This window comes from Solanum pennellii, chromosome 3 (assembly GCF_001406875.1).
Source record: "Solanum pennellii chromosome 3, SPENNV200".
NCBI classification, from domain to species: Eukaryota; Viridiplantae; Streptophyta; class Magnoliopsida; order Solanales; family Solanaceae; genus Solanum; species Solanum pennellii.
In genome coordinates, this window is record NC_028639.1 from 1734980 (window position 1) to 1755825 (window position 20846).

General features: G+C 36.1%; 1 protein-coding gene across 1 annotated transcript in view; it reads right to left on the reverse strand.

The window, feature by feature from the left end:
* LOC107014611 (cleavage and polyadenylation specificity factor subunit 1) overlaps positions 1-20846 on the reverse strand; it is a 43078-nt gene that overhangs the window by 2571 nt on the left and 19661 nt on the right. Inside the window, exons 14-25 of the mRNA XM_015214589.2 lie at positions 19952-20092; positions 19710-19804; positions 16137-16333; positions 14414-15204; positions 14043-14123; positions 13897-13962; positions 7045-7122; positions 6431-6652; positions 5599-5730; positions 5329-5505; positions 4171-4350; positions 2449-2834 (exon numbers count right to left, since the gene is read on the reverse strand). Coding sequence (XP_015070075.1) covers positions 2449-2834; positions 4171-4350; positions 5329-5505; positions 5599-5730; positions 6431-6652; positions 7045-7122; positions 13897-13962; positions 14043-14123; positions 14414-15204; positions 16137-16333; positions 19710-19804; positions 19952-20092 — 2546 coding nt within the window. The remainder of the gene's footprint in view (positions 1-2448; positions 2835-4170; positions 4351-5328; positions 5506-5598; positions 5731-6430; positions 6653-7044; positions 7123-13896; positions 13963-14042; positions 14124-14413; positions 15205-16136; positions 16334-19709; positions 19805-19951; positions 20093-20846) is intronic.

Sequence of the window (20846 nt, forward strand, 5' to 3'; positions counted from 1 at the left end):
GGATTATCTCTTTCTGGAATAACTAATGGATAAGTCATGCTCCTCTCAAAACATTGTTCCCTGACATACATAGACTTTCTGTAATGCTAGAAGCAAGCACAGTGTCCTCTAGAGTCCAGAGGCAATGATGGTAAACTGCTACCAATTCTGGAGAACTTCCGATGTTCTTTCATAGTGCAAGGATTTAGAAAAAAAAGTAAAATCAGATATCATTTCACAGTAAAAATCTTGCTATGATAGCTCGATTTCTGGAAAGTGGAAATAGATCTGGAAAACTAATGCTCCTTACCTGACAAGATCTGATAGGATCCCTAAGAAGAGCGACATACTTTTGTTTTGATCTGTAAAAAATTTTGCTTGCACCTTCTTGGTGTTTTTTTAATCAGTTCAAGTATACAACCACCAATTCTCAAAAGGAAGTTCAAAAAACAATAGTAAAACCAACAATATGGAAGGAAATTTTAGGCCTCAAAAGCTAAAACACACCCATAAGATGATTGAAAATGTAGACATTAAACAATAACATAATCAGAAAAGAAAAAACAAATTTAGAGATTGTATTTAAGAAAAGTGGCAACTTAATACGAAACTTAAAACTACATATTTTTATCTACATCCAAATTTTAACTAGTTTCTGAACCTACATTCTTTTTTACTTCATCTATTTCTTTAAATTATTGTTTTTCAATTATACCAGTCTTAAAATTGTTTCTTTTTTGTGATTATATTCTTTTCGGGCATTACGACAATAACATACTCTGTATAGTCCCACAAGTATGATTGTAGAGGGTAGGGATATACGAAGACCCTAAACCTACCTTTGTAGGGAAGAGAGGTTGTTTCCAATAAACCCTCAACTGAAGAAAAGTATTTTCCGAATAGGTTTGAAAGAAATGCAAGAAACAAAAGCTATGATGGAAATATTGAAGAAAGAGAAGTGCTGACAGTAAAAAGTAAATTGGTGAAGATAAAAAAAATAAAAGAAACAACAGTAGTAATAGAATTGAAGAATAGGATGATGCCACTGGTAAGGAAACAGATAGGTGCTCCAAACTAAAACCCTGCTCTACCACTGGAAGAAGAGGAGACACTCAACTACCTACTGACCATCTTCCCTAATCATCGACCAACATGCTCTCCCAGCTAAGATCATGTCCTCAGTGAGTTGAAGATGTGATATGTCCCGTCTAATCACCTCTCACCAATTCTTCCACGGTTTTACCTCTACTTCCCCTCGAACCTATCACCGCCAACCTCTCGCACCTCACTGGGCCATCTTTCTCCTCCTTTTCAAGCATCATTATATACACTACAATTTTTATTTTTCCTTCATTATGCCTCTCTACTAAAACCCACATTTTGATAGTGCTTTGAGCTTAAGCCCTTGCATAGTTTTGGCACTGCTCTATGCTAATTGTCTTGGGCACAGAGAAAAAAAGCTGAGTATCCAACTCAAAACCTTAAAGGAATGGGTGAAGCAGCCCAAGATATAATAAAATCCTTTGAAAACCCTTACACAACAAATAAGGGATAAGTGACCTTATTCTAGGAATTCACACACAAACTTGAACACTTTCAGGGAAAGAAATAGAGAGTATGTCTCAAGAGGGAGCCTGGAGCCTGGAGCCAAGAGGAGAGTAGGCTCACAATCTAGTGGCTCAATAGGGCTTGAACTGAGAGAGATGAGAGAAACACAGAGTAAAAAGAATAGATAAAGAGAACAATTATGAAAACGGCCTAACCAAAGTTTGGCACTGATACCATGTGAAAGAATCGGAGCATCGCATCCCTTAGGAGGTTATAAACAAGAATATGTATACTCTCTAATAAAACTTACTGAGAAAGATATGCAGTCATACAGCATCCCGTCAAGATCAAAGTGATCACATATGATAACGCATAAGTAGCATATATAAATGGTAAACTCGGAGGTCAGTAGCGTAGATATAATCATGTCCTCCATAGACCTCCCTATGCAACAGTCGTTAAATGTGACACTAAGAGAAATGAAGATGACAAGATGAGACTTAAAAATCATCTAATGGAAAGTTAAACTAACCAGTTAGGATGAATGCTTTGGTGTTGTGACACATTTAATAGGTCATCTATTTTTTTTTCTGAATGTATATTACATCATGCATTAGCCAATGCTCTTTTAACCTTGTCAGAGACTTGTATGTCCTTGTAGGATTGAGTGTGAGATCTAGAGTACCCCAAACCAGTCTTCAGAAACAAATTATTGTAGTCATGGTCATGGAGCTCTTCAATCTCATCACAAGGCAAGACGCTTCCTTATCACTAACTACCAAACATAATTTATTTTGAGAAGGTACCACCAAACATAATATGGTACATACTCAACTGTCTAAACAAGGAAGTTGGCAACACTTAAAAACAAAATTTGAGTAAACTAAAAAGAAGTGCTAGATAGTTCCAAAGACTACTTACTGGGATAGCAGCTCACAGTCAACTATGTTGTCTGGACCAGGCCGATGAGCTTTTCCATTTGAACGGAACTGGCGGAAAGATCTTGGATTTAATCCAGCAACATGGGTAACAGCAGTGACAAGCTTTTTCTGCAGGGACTGAAGCCTACGAAAAGTAAGTTCATCCAGAGGGGCTATACAGCCAAGGCTGCCTTCTAAAGTGCCAAACACTGTAGCGAAGCGATTAGTTTTATCAGAGCCAGGAGTGGTAGCAGTTCGTTCAGATGTAGTGGGAAGCAACTGCAAGCGTAGAAACTTTGTAATGCGAGAACCAACATGGAACTCAGCCCTAGACAGAAGCTTTTGCCCTTTCCAACTTTCTGACACCTTTGGAGCATAGTAGAATATCTACATTTAAGCAAGTATAAGTAATTAGAGTCTGATATCAAAGCCCCTAATTAAATTTGAATAACATCGCAGGTCTTCAAACCATTGCTAAAAATAATAGCAGTAGGAAGTAAAAAAAGATATTAACCTCTTGGCTAATACCATTATCAAGATGCTATGCAAGATCACTGATACTGACCAACATATATCTGAATAGCTATTGCAAGTATGACTAGTTATATACTCTCCATAACTACGTTGCAGGTCACAAACTTCACTTTCGAATATCATCCACGGAAACTATAAAATTCTGTGACTCAAAATTGAATTTGCTCACGACATGCTCAGTGGAAAAAGCTAGTTTGTATCATTTTCATGCATTAGAATAGTCATATCATAGCAAATTCATCCACATCTCAAATCAGTGAGAGACCCTTCTCCAACCCGAAGGAAAGAAAGCACAAAAAAGTCCATAATAACAATAATAATGATAAAAAAAAAAAAGTGGTACAGGAGGGAGCTGAATAGAGAACAAAAAAACAATACTCTCAGGTTGAAGATTGTAAAGATATGGCACTTGAGCCTAACTCAACTCCAAAAGCTAGCTCATGATGGGAAGATTGCCCAAGTTCATATAAGGAGACCACCAGTCCATTCCCCAACTAATGGGGGACTTTTACCAACTTTAACAACCCCCTACACGCCCAGGACCACTGGAGCGTGGACTGGGAGCACAAACAGGAATGGATCTGTCCGATACTATGTGAAGACATGGCATATGGGCCTAACTCAACCCCAAATACTAGCTAATGAATGTAGGACTTTTACCCACTCAAACAAAGGTGATAGGCAACAAGTTTTGCATCATTTGAAGAAGTTAGAGCAAACCAACTTATGGGTATTCAACTAATCCTAGACATTGTGTGTACACATGCTATTAGAGTGAACTTGTTCTGCGAACTTAAAGTTCCACAGAAGAGCAATGGCCTTCAAGGTTTACATGTCCCACATTTGTAGAGGTAATAGGTTGTCTCCTCATATGGTTTTGGACAACCCTCGCCTTATGAGCTAGCTTTGAGGTTGAGTTAGGCCCAAAATTCATTTCTTATCCTTATCATGGTACCGAAGCTAGGCTCATCCATGTTATTGTGTGTTTCAATGTTAGCCTCCATGTTATGTTGTCCATGCTATGGTTGGTAAGCTTGGTATGTGGAGGAAATGGGTAGTTGTCATTATATCGTCTTGGACAAACTCAACTTCTATACTAGTTTTTGGGGTTGTGTTAGGTCTAAGGTCTGTATTTTATCACGAAAGTTATTGCATCGACAATACAGAAAAATATAAAACCACAACTTACCTGAACATTCTTTTGATCATCTGAAACTACAAGACTGAGAGTGCTACCATCAATCAAAAACTCTGTTGCTAAACAATCAAGAGGACTAAAATCTTTAGCCAATAAGCTCAGTTGAGGCTCTTTCCAACTGACGAAGGATATACTCTTGTGAATGTCTCCAAGAAGAATAAAGTTCTTCACCTATAAATAACAACATTGAAGGAAAATGTATGGAAAACATTCAGAATATTTTTTTTGTGAGAAGCTTTAGGAAACTAAACAAAGAGAACTACAAATACTTTCATGATTTAATATCGTTTGTCCAAGAATGAAAAGGTACTATTAGATCCCTCATTTATGGAAATTGACAAGGTTTTAGAGAATAAACAATAAATTATGTGCTCCTCCCCAACAGTCTATTTGATTCTCTTTGTAGCTTGAGCCACCAAAAAAATTTTGTCCAACTACAAGTAATAGATATAGGACAACCAATCCGAATCTTTCAATAGAGAAAAGAAACTACTAGCAGAGTGTTGCTCCTTTCATAACATTTCATTCAAGTTATTTTCCAATTTGTTTTTGGTCTAAGCATATACTCAGGGTTGGGTGCAGGGCACACGATTTTAAAGCACACTGAGCTCTTGCAAAATGATTTATCTCATCAAATTCTGTAATTGTTACCAACAATGCAGAATAATAGGAACTGCAGAACTTGGATTCACCAAATCATGATTCATGACTACATCTTATGCACTTTTTACAGCATTATAATAGGAACTCCTCAATCTAAGCACACCTGCCACTTCTGGTGGATTTTCACAACCCTGGTGTGCAAAAGTGGGATATCCACTAGGCCTTTTTTTTTAATGTTAAACTCACCACTCTTTAAGATTATAAATTATGCAATTCCTTGTGAGCTTATATTGTTAAATCTCAGATTATATTCATAAGCTTTTATATCCTCTATGCAAATTCGGAAGAGGGTGGGCTATCGGCTACCATTGATCCACATTCTTAAACTTCAATAGTTACAAATTAAACGAACCATGATTTACATAACTTCTCCAGATGAAATGAAAAACTTACTGAATAGAACACCCAAGTACTAAGCCTTATCAGGAGTTTGATCTGATAATATTCCTCAGAAATGAAGGAAAAGCCACTAAAAATTGTACTTACAATATTTAGGCTCACAGCATGAAGTGGAGGATAGTCACAAAAGGCAACTCCATTCAATTCAGAACCCGTCCATTTATGCAAGATAATTTTAGGACCAGAAGCTATCAACAAGTGACCTTGAAGTGAAGCTAAAGCAGGTATAGCACCCTTTAATTCCTTTGAGTAGACTTCTGAGACCTGAAACCATTTAAAAGAAGAGAGTAAAACAACTCATTTTGCCCCCAAAAAAGGACGAAATATGGAAGGCGAAAGCCATGTGGTGGGAGATACCAATGTTCGTGAATTATCAGCAGTGCGATCTATAGAAAACAAAAGCACACGCCCCCTTGCAGCCACATCCTCCCCTTGCACGTAAGCAGTTCCCACTGCCAAAAGTGTTTCATTCTCTTTCGTTTTTGTATTCTGTTGTAGAACATTGAAAAAAAGAGGAAATGATTAGTTTTTGAAAGTCTCCACAAAGATAAGATTTAATAGTCTCCTCATGTTCCTACCAAAGTAGTATTCAAGTAGTGCTCCAGGTTTTGTTTTATTTTCTTCTTCTTTCTTTTGGAAAGGGGAGGAGACAAAATAGCGCAGGTCACATTTCAATTGACAGTGAAATTAGGGGAACCAACAAATTTCCTTGCCATGGTACTTTCATTTATACTTCCGACTTAAGGGTGAGAAATATCTTAAGATTTTTAAACAGATCACTTCAAGGAGAGCTTTTCAAAGGGAAACTGGAGCTTTAGAAACTCTACTTTAGGTAATTGTGACATTCAACATAGAAAATGCACAGAAGAGTTGAATGTATGTACCACTAGAACAGTATCTTGTATTTTCCAAATTGGAATTCCAAAAGTTGTAGTTTTTTATTAAAGAAATACCACCCTCCCCAGATATTTTATTCTCAATAAATGCGGTTATCAATGTTAAGAATCTAACAAGAAGGTGGTAACTTGACCTTCAAAGAATTGAATCAGCTAAGTCTGAGAGAGCAAATAAACATTGAATTATTTTACAAAGAAAAAAAATTAAGTTTGAAATCCTTTTTGGAGAGCTTGTACTCAATATTAAAAACAAACAATAAAAAGAGAAAGAAGAGGAATAAGATTGAACTCACAAATAAAGTAACCATCCTCACGGTTAGAGCATTTTCAGAACTTTGCATAGGAATACTTGCCCTTGTTTTCCAGGGCCCACCAGATTTTTCTGGTTCCAAAATCCGCACCTCAAATTCTTCTATGGGATAGCTTCCTTCATAATTTAAATTCTCAGGATCAAACTGCTGACCAACCTCTTGATCAGCTATAGATGATAGGACTTGATTCAATGGCTTAAGAACCTGTCAGAAACAAGCAGAACTGTATGAAATGAAGCCAGTAATATTAATGCTAGCCTCTGTTTTTTCCACCAATGATTCACATTTTCTTTCTATCTTAGTTCCTCTTCTTTTATTTTATTTTATTTTATTTTTGTGTGTGTGAGTGAGTGGGGTTTGGAGAGGGACACACAGATCACTGACCATAAGTGTAGTCAACTAACAATTCTGTGTTGTGCATTCATGGGTAGGAAAGCTCTGTAGTACACAAATTGCTGTATGCTTAATGACTCATCTCTGAGCATCTGTATTACCAGCCTAACTCTTGAAAGCAAAATATTACCAGCCTAACAACATATGTTAATACATTAATCTCAAACCACAAATAGATAACAGAAGATGGAGTATATACTCACTGGAACTGAAACTATAACTGAGTAAACATTCTTCTCAGCAAAATAAGCAACTTGATGTGGTGTTCCCTTTAGTGGTATCTGCAACCCAGTTCCAAGAATACAAGAGAAGAAAGACGAGAAATGTTAAAATTCAGATATCCATTGGGAGAAAAAATATCCAACTTTATGTACTAATGATTTTGTACTCTAACTAATGGGAAAATATTAGCAACAGTTCATATGCATTACTTTAATTATTTTCACAGGGAGGAGCTCTTAATATAATTGAAAAAGCTGAACAACATGCTATATTTATAATAGGATAATTGGCATTCCGTGACCAGTAGTTGAACTGCTCGAGATGCAATTATACCTTGCTTTGAAACTATACTAATAAATCCCTCTAATCAATCCATTAGTTGGCCACTGCACAAATTCTTCCAGTTAGTAATCACTTTCATCAATCATTTAGTTAGCCATTATACAATCATATTATCTCTGTTGAAGCTCTCATGCGAAGTGCCCAAAATTTCTAACCTCTGGTCTCAATTGGATATCTATAAATAAACTTGACACAAGCACAATTATTGTGTTGCCTTAGCTCATCAAAAGCAGATCAATCAAAATATATCTAAAGGATCAATATAATAAGACATAATTAAGAAACCACTTTTGAATTCCCTTTAGGGGTCGTTTGATAGAGTGTATTAGAATAATGCTAAATGAAGTGTATTAGTAATGCTTGCATTAGCAATGCATGTTTTTTTTCTGAAACTGGTAACTTTAATCTATATATCCTCAGGTATACAACAACAAAAGTGTAGTTCCCCTTCAAAAGTTTTACAACTTACAGAATAAAATAGTCTTAGTCTAAACTGCTACTTATAACTAGCACATCAAAGATATCTTCTGTCCTAGTTAATATATCTTGTTCACACCAAAATAGAAAAGAGCTAAGCAGTCCATCTTCTTGATCTTCTGTAAGCTATTCTGCCAATTTCCAAAACTCCTGGTGTTTCTCTCTTTCCAGATTGTCCACCAAATACATGCCGGGACAAGTTTCCATCTCTTCTCTTTGTCAGAAGCATTGCCATCTCTATTCCAGCTGCTCAGGATTCCTTTAATGCTCCCTGGTTTCACCCATCTTATCCCCTTTAGACAGATGAACATTCTCCATAATTGTTCTGTCCATGTACAATGCAAAAAAAGATGGTTAATTATCTCAGCATGTTCTCCACATAAAGTACATCTCGAAGCCAACTGATAGCCTCTTTTCTTTAGATTTTCATGCGTCGAAACTGATAGCCTCTGCCACTTTGTCAATCTCCCAATCCTGAAGGTTCCTCCTTAAGAACAAATTCCATCCTTGGCCAGTCCACATTGTAGCCACAATGGCCTGTTGATGTTGGCATAAAGTGAACAATTCAGGATGCAACTGTTTCATAGGGACAGACCCATTCCACTTATCCTCCCAGAAGGATGTCTTTGACCCATCTCCCACTTCTACCTTAGTTCTATGATATAGCAATGGCCATAGATTTCTGATTCCCCTCCACACAGTGCATTTATATGGAGTACTTATCATTTTAGTCATCCACTTATCTTCCATGCCATTTTTTGCTATGATGACCTCTTTCCAGAGCATGTTATCTTCATTTGCAAGCTTCCACAACCACTTCATCATTAGGCTATGGTTTTGTTTCCTCAGATTTCTTATGCCTAGGCCTCCTGTATTTTTACTCACCATCAGTTCTTTCCATTTAACAAGATGAAACTTCTTCTTATCTTCACTGCCTTGCCATAAGAAATTTCTTCTAAGAGCATCAGTGCTATTAGATACACGGGCAGGCATAGGGAAGACTGACATCATATAAGAGGGTAATGCATCCATCACACTGTTAATTAAAGTCAATCTTCCTCCCAAGGACAAGTACTGACTCTTCCAGCTGGTGAGTCTCTTTTCACATTTCTCCAGTACCCCATTCCATATGCCTTTGGACTTACTTTTAGCTCCCAAAGGCATACCTAGGTAAGTAGTTGGAAGCTCCCCAACCTTGCCTCCTAGTGCTTTGGTCAAAACTTCTGTGTTAAGCACACTATTGATAGGATAGATGAAGCTTTTCTCCCAGTTAATGTGGAGACCAGAGACAGCTTCAAAAATGACCCTCAAAATCAGTATTTGTTGTCTCAGCTCCACAAAATACCAATGTGTCATCTGCATATTGTAGATGAGTTACCTCCAAACTAGAAAGTTCTCCTGCTTGGAACCCCTTGATCCACCCTTTTCCCCTTGCTGTATTAATAAGGTTACTCATTCCTTCCATAGCTAAGATGAATAAAAATGGGGAAAGAGGATCCCCCTGTCTCAGGCCTTGCTTGGAAGGGAAAAAGCCAGTGGGTACTCTATTCACAAGTATAGAGAGCCTGACAGTGCCAATACAATATTTTATCCATCTTATCCACCTGGCCCCAAAACCCATACTTTCCAACATTTGTATAAGAAAGTCCCAGTTTAAGAAGTCATAAGCTTTTTGTATGTCCAGCTTGCATACAATTCCTGGCTTATTACTCCTTTGTCTGGTCTCTATGCATTCATTAGCTATCAAAACGGGATCCATAATTTACAAAGATACCCTCCACTACTATGGTAGAAAAGATGTAAAAGTTGGATCTTTAATCATTTTAATGCATGCACTAAAACCGTTGCATTGCTAATACCTAGAAATCCTTGATATTAGCAATACACACTTCAATACACAATAGATTGTTAGTTATTTATACATAGGTTGAAAAAGAATACCAAACAAGGTACTAGTAATACACAAGGCTAATACATGCATTATTTTCCTAATACAGTCTACCAAACGACCCCCCTTAAAGTATTTCTTTTTCCGTTTTTTAAAATAGACAAACATAGAAAGAGCATTAGAAACAAAAATGACGTTTGAAAACAATAATTCTATATGCATAGAGTAAAAAAATTTAAAGAGTGCTTAAAATAATATGTGAACATATACTCCTCCATTCCAGTTTATATGGCACTTTTCCTTATTAGTCTAATCCAAAAAAATAGCATATTACAATATTTGGAACAATTTAACTTTAGACTTCTTATTTAACTCTTGATAAGAACCTTTTATAGGCAATGTTTTGGTGGAGACGAAATTAAAGGAAGCAGTAGGAGATCATAGTCAACAATTAGAGGGTAATAGATTGGGGTGAGTGTGTGTATGTGTGTGGGTGTGGGGGGTTGGGGTGGGGGGGATTTGGATGGCATTAGGTAGTAAAGGGAGCATAATTATTATGTGGGATAAAAGGTCTTGGAAGGGGGAGATGGCGGAGAGTGGAAAACAGATGATCACTTGCAAGTTGAGTGGCATTAATGTAGATCTCAGTTGGTTTCTTACAGCAGTCTTAGTTGCACGGACTCTTCGCTTTTGATGTCGCACCCGTGTCATTTTTTAAGAGTCCGAGCAACATATACAGCAGTATATGATTCATGTGATAGAAATGAAAGGAATGAGCTAGGGGAAGAACTAGGTGCAATGAAGAGTTTCTGTGAAGGACCTTGGGTGGTTTGTGGCGATTTCAACACTACTAGATTGCCTTCAGAAAAGACAAATCATACCAAACTTTCAGGAACAATGAAAGACTTCTCTAGTTGTATCAATGAACTAGAGCTACTCGACCCCTCTTTATTTGGAGGATCTTACACTTGGAGAGGAGGGTCAAATCATAGAAATGCATCACGGATTGACAGATTCATGCATTCATTTCCTTGGGACAAATTGTTTAATCAGGTCAAATCATAGAAATGCATCACGGATTGACAGATTCGTGCATTCATTTCCTTGGGACAAATTGTTTAATCAAATCAGACAGAGTTCCTTGCCTGGTTTGGGTTCTGACCATAATCCAATTTTATTGTCATGTGGGGATGATGTCTTCAACAGATCATATTTCAAGTTTGAAAAATGGTGGCTGAATGTGGAGGGGTTCAAATCCAAAGTACAAAACTGGTGGAATTCTTTTAATGTGACAGGAAGAGCAAACTATAAGTTAACAACAAAATTGAGTCTTTTGAAAGTAAAACTCAAAGAATGGAGCAAGGAGAATAAAGGTAACTGGAGGGCTAGAAAGGATCAACTTCTGGAACAAATTGGAAGTTTGGAAATCATACAAAAAGCCAGACCTCTTACTAATGATGAGTAAATGATGAAAGCACAAACACAATGGGCCATAGAGTACGAACAAACGGCTAGAGATGAAGAAATCCATTGGAGACAGAGATCCAGAATTCAGTGGATCAAAGAGGGTGACAAGAACAGAAAGATTTCCACAGAATGGCCACTGCGCGCAAGAGAATCAACACTATAGATTCTTTGATGATCGATGGGGTTATGTCCTCTAATTCTATGGAGATTAAGAGGTCCATTGTGGATTTCTATCAAAAAAAATTAATTATGTTCAAATTATTACTATGGAGGAGCAACAATGGCTTACAAGAAGGTTTGAAGAGGAAGAGGTGTTAGAAGGGATCAAAATGTGTGCAGCAGACAAGGCACCTGGCCCCGATGGTTACACATTGATTTTTTTTCTAACTTTCTGGGAAACTATAAAGGAAGACTAAGTTGAACTTCCACAACTTCCACACTCTACAGAAATTTGAAAAAAGTTTTAATACTACATTTGTAGCTTTGATTCAAAAGAAGGTGGGGGCAAATGATCTGAGAGATTTTACACAAATTAGTTTGATCACAGGGGTGTACAAATCATAGCCAAGGTTCTAGCAGAAAGATGGAAGAGGGTGATAAGCAAGCTTGTGAAAAAACATCAGATGGCCTTCATTAAAGGTAGACAGATAATGGAAGTTGCTTTAATTGCCAGTGAGTGTATTGACACTAGAATTAGAGGAGAGTACCGGTGGTTATGTGCAAGTTGGATACTGAGAAAGCCTATGGCCATTTAAATTGGAAGTTCCTGATCAACACTCTTAGACAAATGGGATTTGGAAATAGATGGCTCGGTTGGATAGACTTTGTATTAAAACCACCAGGTTCTCCATCCTTGTTAATGGAGAACCCGTAAGTTTTTTTCATGCAGAAAGAGGACTTAAACAGGGGGATCCTCTATCTCCGTTCCTTTTTATTTTAGCTATGGAGGGGTTTGACAGTTTAATGAGGAAAGCGTTGGAAAATAATTGGATATGAGGTTTCAACATAAGAAACAGGGCAAACGAGAGTATGGAGATGACACATTTACTGTATGTTGATGATACAATAGTGTTTTGTGAAGCAAACCAGGAACAGCTATATACTATTTAAGTGTGATTCTGGTAGTTTTTGAGGCTTGTTCTGGACTCAGTTAACTGGAGAAAAAGTCATATATTTCCTGTAAAAGAAGTTGCTAAAAGAAGTTCAACAGATACAAACACTAGCAAACATCTTGAGGTGCAAGGTAGAGAGGCTACCAACGGTCTATCTAGGCATGCCATTGGGGGCAAACCATAAAGCCATTACTATTTGGGATGGAATTATTAAGAAGCCTGAGAGGAAGTTGGCACTTTGGAAGTCTCAATATCTTTCATTGGGAGGTAGTCATTTTAATAAACTCTATACTAGATCTTATTTAAAGTCCCTTTTCCCTATACCTGGTGAGGTGGTCAAAATTCTAGATGCTTCGAGAAGGAATTTCCTCTGGCAATGAAATAAAATTGAGAGCAGTTTCAGTTGGTCAAATGGGCAGAAGCTCAAAAAGGGAGGAATAATGGGGGTTTGGGAGTAAGGAAGCTCATGTTACATAACAAAAATCTGGTAAGAAAGTGGCTATTGAGGTACAACCAAGAGGAGCATGCACTATGGAAAGAGGTGATGCAACACAAATTCAGTCAAGAAGGGGAATGGTGTTCAGATGAAATAACAACCACTTATGGAGTTGGAGTTTGGAGGAATATCAGCAGCTTTTGGCCGACTCTAAAAGTTAATACAAAAGTTAAAGTTGGGAGGGGGGATAAGGTTTTATTTTTTTCTGGAAATAAGACTGGATTGGTCAAGGATCTCTTCAAAATTTGTTTCCTGGACTTTATTCTATCAGTGTTGCATCCGAATAGCAAAATCAGTGAGTTGTGGTCTCAACAAGGGTGGAATTTGTTATTTAGAAGGTTGTTAAGTGACTGGAAGATATAAGGGGTAATTGAACTACTGAATATGATAGAAAGCTTTCCAGGCACTAATTTGGACACAGACAGTCTATTATGGAGACAACACCCAGATGGAAGGTTCTCTGTCAACAAATTGTACAAGTGGGGTCAATCGGTAACTGGAGGAAGGAAAACAGGGCCATGGAGTTCTGTTTGGCAGAGTGTGGCTCACTATGCAAAGAGACACTGAAAACCAACAAACACTTATTTTTGCATTAACAACACAAGTATGGGCTTTATTCTTCAATTTAGCAAGCCTAAACTGGTGTATGCCAGAACACACACAGCACCTGCTTGCATCTGGTGGAATATTTGGAAGGAAAGGGATCAGAGGATTCTTGAAGGAAAAGAATGCTCAATACAGAAGATTAAATGGAAAGTAATTACTACCTTGGGTTTTTGGTTAAAAGAACAAAATATAGAAGAGGAAATCCATTTAGTTGATTTTGTAGGTTCTTAGTAAGTATTTCTGTTTTTTTTTCTTTTCTTCTCTCCTCTGTTAATGCTTTTTGGAGGAGGTGGCCAGCATAGCCCTTAATGCTGAGGAATACAAGTAACCCGTTTCAAAAAATATATATTTCTTTTTTTTACTTAATCCAAAAAAAAAAAAATAGGAAGGAGGGAGTAAAAGGAAAAGAAAATTGTTTAACTGGTCTACAGAAATGGATTCCCACCTTTTGCACTGGCCAATAGTTGTCATAGGACAGGAAAGATGGAAGTTGGCAAATCTTTAAAGTTCCCTGCAGTGACAAAAAGCAATCCAGAAATACATTAGCACAGACACATGAAAGTTGGAAGAAGCGTAATTTCATTAACGTACCAGGGCTGTAACATATATAAGTCCGTGATTACAGTTAACATTGTGAAGGACAGTGAAGGCAACAATAGGTCCATCACACAGCTGCAGCAACAAAGCATTACTTGTCAAGAAGAGTACATAACAGGTAAATGACCCAAGGTGAAAGTTTTTAGCTTAGACATCAAAGGTTACAGGTACATTAAATGGTTGTGGTTCCAGGAAAGTTGCTTCAAGGCAAGACCATGATTTCCTGGTTCATTTCTCACCCAGGCACCACAAATAACCAGCATAAACGGACATCAACTTAATCTAATTTCACCAACCTCTCTACTCTATCAAGAAAACGACAACAATAATATGTGAAATACACATGGAAGTAAGTTAACAATAACCTGTGGATGTATTCTAAGTCGTTCACGAAACACCATGAACCAAGATGGCCTTGATCCGGTGAGAAATATTCCTTGAGAACCACCAATATTCTTATAAACATTCATTCGCTGTAATTGAGTTCCAGATGGCATCTCTTCCCTTGCATAATTGTCTACTGGAACCCGAACAAATCTTAAATTTCTGAGCCTAGATGCATTTGTACTACTAAGACTAATGGAATTCTGTGATGAAACAGATCCCTCAACTTTAGAAGAACTCTCTGAACCTTCAAAAACATATGCATGGTAACTTAGAATAGTCCCATCAGCCAATATCCCAAAAAGAAAAGGGCGGGAATGTTTCCCTATCCATCTATGCATCATCAACTCCACCACGTTTATCTTCACGTCCTTACTATTCTCTTTCTGTCCAGGTCGGATTACATCCTCAGTATTCTCTGAATGTGCGTGAAGACCATTGACCGAGTCTTGCATAAAGGTGTCAACAAGGTAGGTCCTCCCAGAAATGAATTTATCAACAGAGAAAACACAAGTAAAACTGGGAACATCAAATATTTCAAGACTGCCATTTTCATAACAAACAACACAATATACGTCACCCTGATCCTGAATTACCCCATCGGCACCATCAATTGCCTCCCCCATGCCAGAAGAAAGCCAAGCGTCAGTACTAGTCTTCCTGAGCCAAGGTTCAGGACCTTTATCATGATATAGTGTACAAGCAGATATTGACTTTTTTGAGCTTTCAAATACTGATGGAACAGTAAGAGAAACAGAGCATGATGATGGATCTGAAAGGAATAATAAAGTCAGCATGGAAGAGAAACACAGGATAAATGAAAAAGTTGAGCTTAAAAAGACATGGTTCAAGACAGATGGGAGACTTAAACTGTGGATTGTGCAGTTATTAATAAACCAGCTCAGGCCTTACAGAAATTTTAAAAAAATTGAAACTGGTAACGACTATATGTATACACATATATTTTAAATTACACCAAATCAGTGGAGAAGACTTCACAAAATCCCAACCAAGCTTAGGCTACTTCTTTCACAAGGATCCTATCATGTCGACTAGTGAGTCAGCCTCCTCAGCATAGCTTTCTTTACACCAAAATAAAACAAAATATAGAATTCATCTTAATTTTCTCTACAAAATTATTTCAAAAACTCTATAGTTCCTCTCTTCCAAATGGTCCACCATATGCAAGCAGGGACAAGTTTCCACCAATTTTTCTGACTAACTGCCCCATCATTCTGGTTCCAAGAAGTAAACTACACTGTGTATTTTTACTAATGCAGATTATGATTCAAATTAGTAGTAAGACAATGATTGAGGCCAGTGGTAAGTCCCTTGTGAATTGCAGTACATGTATGAGTCGGTTTCAAGTTTATTTTAAATAAAGTTGAAGTCAAATTTCACTTGTATCGTTACTCATACGAACTAGATCAGTATGCTTAGTAACAATTTTAATTTTTTGAGAATAAAGAAAGGGCATTCTGATGTACGGGCCTGCGAAAAAAAATTGTCTTTGAAGTAATGTTCACAACAAATATCACAACCAACACGAAACAAATAAGTAATATTGCATAAAGACAGCAGGGTATTAAGCTGGAACAGGATATATCAAATTAAGCAACGAAGAATGAGTTTCTTGTTGGTTATCACTGCAAGAAGAGAGGTAATAACTTACAAAAGCATATATAACTTATCTTGCTAATATACCTCCAACAAGAAGCTGAAGACTTCCATTTGTCATTCTTAGTAGAACATAAGGATCCGCTATAGAAACAGAAGCTACAATAGAAGTATCTGAACTCGAGCCAGATTCCACATTTGAAGCCTTAAAACTCAATTCTTGAGTCATAAATGCACCATCAAGAATTCGAGCACCATGAGCAAACACTTGGATAACTCGGCGTCTACACAAAAAAGTGAAGTGCATTTGAAAAACTTAAAAACCCATGCAACTGCTCAACATAATCAACAAGGAAAGAAAACAAAATTCAAGACATAAGTCTAATGGTAAGTTTTTTTAAAAGAAAGTGTGGTATATACAAAACAGAACTCCAGATCAGGGAACTAAATCTTAATTTTTCATTCATAACAACCATAAAAAAAAGAACAGAACATACTGGCATTCTCATTTTTTATACGTATAACATATTATAATTTAAGGACCACAAAGAAAGCAGAGCCGTCATCAAACCCTTTTCTTTTGAATCAGCAATAGGTACCTTTAAGGAGAAAAAAAGGGTTTGTCAATCTCCTCAAAATTATTGTACAACTTCTTGCACAACCAAATCAGGAAACAATGTGACCGCAGAAACTAAATATGTCTATCTTAAAGAACATTTACATCAAGAAAGCTCTTTACGAGGCAAGAACAAATGAAGGAATCACTGGCTTTGATTATGCAAACAAAAAGTCATTAGAAAATGATTTGCATTGAATAATATAATGTCAATGACAAAGAAATGTGATTATACAGAAAACAAAAACCAGTTGTGACTAACAAAATATGTAAACGCTGCCATTTTCATTTCAATCACACAGAATTTCTACTATAATATCCCAAAATATGTTTGAGATGACTCCACTTTTATAAAATTTTGAAGAATTAAAATTCACCAACTTATTCAAACTTCAAATTTCATGAGAATTAGGCAGGACATGACGCAACTTCATCTCACCAAGGAAATTATCCTTGATAGGAGGGTGTGAAGGTCGAGAATTAGGATAATCGGTTAACAGGTAGTCGAGTGTTTTGCTTTCCCTTTACAGAAGTGTTACTTGGAGTCTTGTATTTTCATATTCTTAGATTTTTGTTTCTATTGGTTGTTTCCCTAGCCTTGATTTTTGTGGTTTCTTGTTGTTCGTACTGCTTGTTGTTGTTCTTACTACTTCTTGTTGTTCTCGAGCCGAAGGTCTATTGGAAACATATCTCTTTTCCTAACACACTACCCTCCACACACTCGACTTATGGGTTACACTAGGTATGTTGTTGTTGTGCTAATTCTTTATCAAAAAGTGTTTCAACACTAATTTAATACAATACTCAACTATCACTAATCTAATATATATGTCAACATCACGTATCAATTTTTTTAGATAAAGTAAAACTTTACTGATGTATGGGCAAAGCGTTCATGTACAAGTATACCAAAAAGTAGAGAACCTACAAAATGAAATGATTTCACAAAGGACATCCAATCTTCTTAACAAAATGGAATATCATGGGTGCGCCAACAGGAAATAAGGGACACAAGGTTACTCCTTAAATTACAAAATTCATCTGTACACCCTCAAAAGCTCTCTTATTTTGTCTCTCCATGCAACACACATAAATGCAAGCAGTGCCACATTCCACACCATGTGTCTTCTACTTCTTTTACAAACTAGCGGAAGAGTAGCCCATGTCAGCATGGGTCATTGTCACAACTGAAATGAAATTATCAATGTATTTTTGTCAAAATAATATTTAATATAAAATAAAATATGCTTAGTCTACTACTGATACAAATATATATGTAGTTTATTAATGATCAAAATAAATTTGAAATATTGATTATCTATGAGTATATAAGCATCGGGGAAGATGTTTTTACTATAAATTTAATTCTAGAATTATTAGTAAATTTTTAAAAATCGAAGTAACAACTGAATTGAACCGTACCAGACCAGTTATTAGGTGTCTTTAATTAAAAATGTAGGTTAGATAGGTTTTTGCTTTTAAAAAAATAATTATAAAAATATTTCAGTACATTTGACTCATTATGTCATAAAATTACTTAATGATAAAAACAACATCAGACGAAAATAATATTCTTCTTCTTAATTTGCTAAAATGAACACGGAAGAGAAAAAAATTCTTTATAAAAGATCCAAATAGAAAATAACATTTATTTACTTTATTATTATTATTAAATTAATATGAATTGATTTCACAGGAAAATTCCAGCCAATAGGAGGATAACATTCTTGTTGATTCATATTATCGATTCTTCTGTTTCTTTATTCCTTCCAAAAATTACTTTTTAGTATAACTTTGTAGTATATACTCCCTCCCTTCAATTTTACTTGTCATATTTGTCTAAAAAAATTAATGATGGATATGGCTATTTTAGTACACAATCCTTATTATTATTTAGTATTACGTCTTTAAAAATGTTTTGGGAATAAGTAGTTAATGCGAAGGATCAATTATGAAAAAAATATTCTAGAGGTGGGGTTTTATTTCATCAAATAAGAAAATGACACATAATAAATATTTTTTTTAAAAAAAAAGAGAGGGTTGTTAGTTTCAAGGGTAAAAGTGAGCCAAAAAGGTAAATGGAAGGGTATTTTTAAATCGAAAAGATGAGTAGAAGGGTATTTTTCAGACCAGAAGGTGAATGAAGGGTATTTTTAGTCCTTTCCTATATTTCAGGGGTATTTTTGACTTCTGATATTTTAATAATAAAAAGTAAATATAAAAATCTATTTTTGAAAATAAGACAAGCAAAAGTGAATAGAGGAAGGAAATAGTATTTAACTATGCTGATTCTTTTTTTTTAAAAAAAAAAAGGTAATTAACTATGTGCAATATCTAAGGGCCCAATCAAATGAAATTACTCTACGAAGGACTAAGGGCCCGAAGGACTAAGGGCCCTGTCTGCATTTATGGAAAATAGAAAAAATGATGCCCATCAAATCTTCAACTTCACTATAGGGCATGATTTGTAATTTAGTAGTAAGGGATGAGCTTTTTTACAAACTTTGATAAGGTACAAGTAAGAAACATAAAAGCCAATCTTCCTAAGCAAGTTTATTTTACAAGAATTTTTGAAAACTTCAATACCCTTGAACTTTTATTTATTACCCACAAACTGACATGTTGAAACCTTCATTTATGTAGAAATATTCCAGCTGAACAACATCTCTTTCATAGTACCCGGCATCACGCAAGTCAACATCAATTATCATATATATATTTGTGAATTTAAGACCACAGACTCTGTATCTAATCAAATATTATCATATAAAATAAAAAGCGGAGAGTAGTTATCAAATGAAACAATATTATCACATAAAATGGAACTGAGGTAGTAATCAAACAAACCAAAATAGTCTAAACCTAACAGACCAAGAAGGAAGTAAATTGTTGCAGGGGGGAAGAAAGGTCGTGTGAACTTTCTAATTCCCAATCATCAAGTTTAGAAGCATAAGGAACTCAGTGAAGACTTGAATACTATATGACAGAAGATATTGGAAGGCAAAAGGAAATACAAACATAATGATTGAGCTAAAAAAACCCACCTCCCAAATAGATTTCCAGCAGCAAGAGTAGTTCCTTGAACATAGTAATCGACATTCTCTGTTACCTCCTCCAAATTATTTGCAGTCTGCAGAACCTGCCAGAAGAAGATAAGAAAATTAAGTAACATGTATCTCAACAAAAGATTCAATTTCAGCTATAAAGCAGCATAGACAGGAAAATAGAAGTGTTTTTTCTTCTCAGATATTTTACATTTGGAACTATCCACAAGTGAAAGGAGTACCATTGTACGAGCCTCCAAACTAATAATCAAATATGCATGATATTCATCTTCTTCATCTGCCATCCTTGAGGATTCGCTGAGATGGATACGTGTATTCTTGTGGTAGACAGTCCAAATTCCCTTGCAACCTGGTAAAGCTTCCTTCACAAATTAAAATTAAGCATCAAAATTACTTTCTCCGGCTAGATTTGTGTACACTGTTCACTAACAGGCAATGTCATGATATGCTGAATATCAAATATTTAGTTACAGAGCATCATAAAACATTTTCCATTAGTCCAAGTTAAGATGCCAATCAAGATTGTGGAACTAAGGAAGCAGAGAAACAGCGAAATTCCTAAATGCTTAGCACTTTCAACAAAAACATCTCCTTGATATCAAGATATGAACAAAGAAAGCAAAGAGAACAAGCACATCATGGTACAACTCATATTACAGTGCAATCCTATTCAACAGCTTTTCAATAAAATTGAACTCTGGTAAGGCACTCATAATCAAGAAACTAGTAGTTATTCCTTCAAGTCACCACCAGTTCTGTTGTTCATTACACATAAAACTAGACAGTTCATGGGATTTTTCTAAGTTGCAGTCACATGGAAAATCATCTAAATAAATCAAAAAATACAGTGCCATGTATTGCAAGATTAGCAGGTGGTTAACATGAATATGGGATTTCTGTGTTGGTGCATGAAAATTGAAAGCTGGCTTGAAAATATGCATACTGCTAATAAAAAGGGAAGAAAGGCAAGGCACTTCAAACCTGATGTAACTAATTAAACAAGAAAAAAGAGTAAAAGACAGTAAATGGGCGATTCTCAAGGCCTGATGCAATTAGAATTGGAAGATACAGCTGGTGTTTGACTTGATGAGGGCAAGTGTTTGGACTGTTCGACAT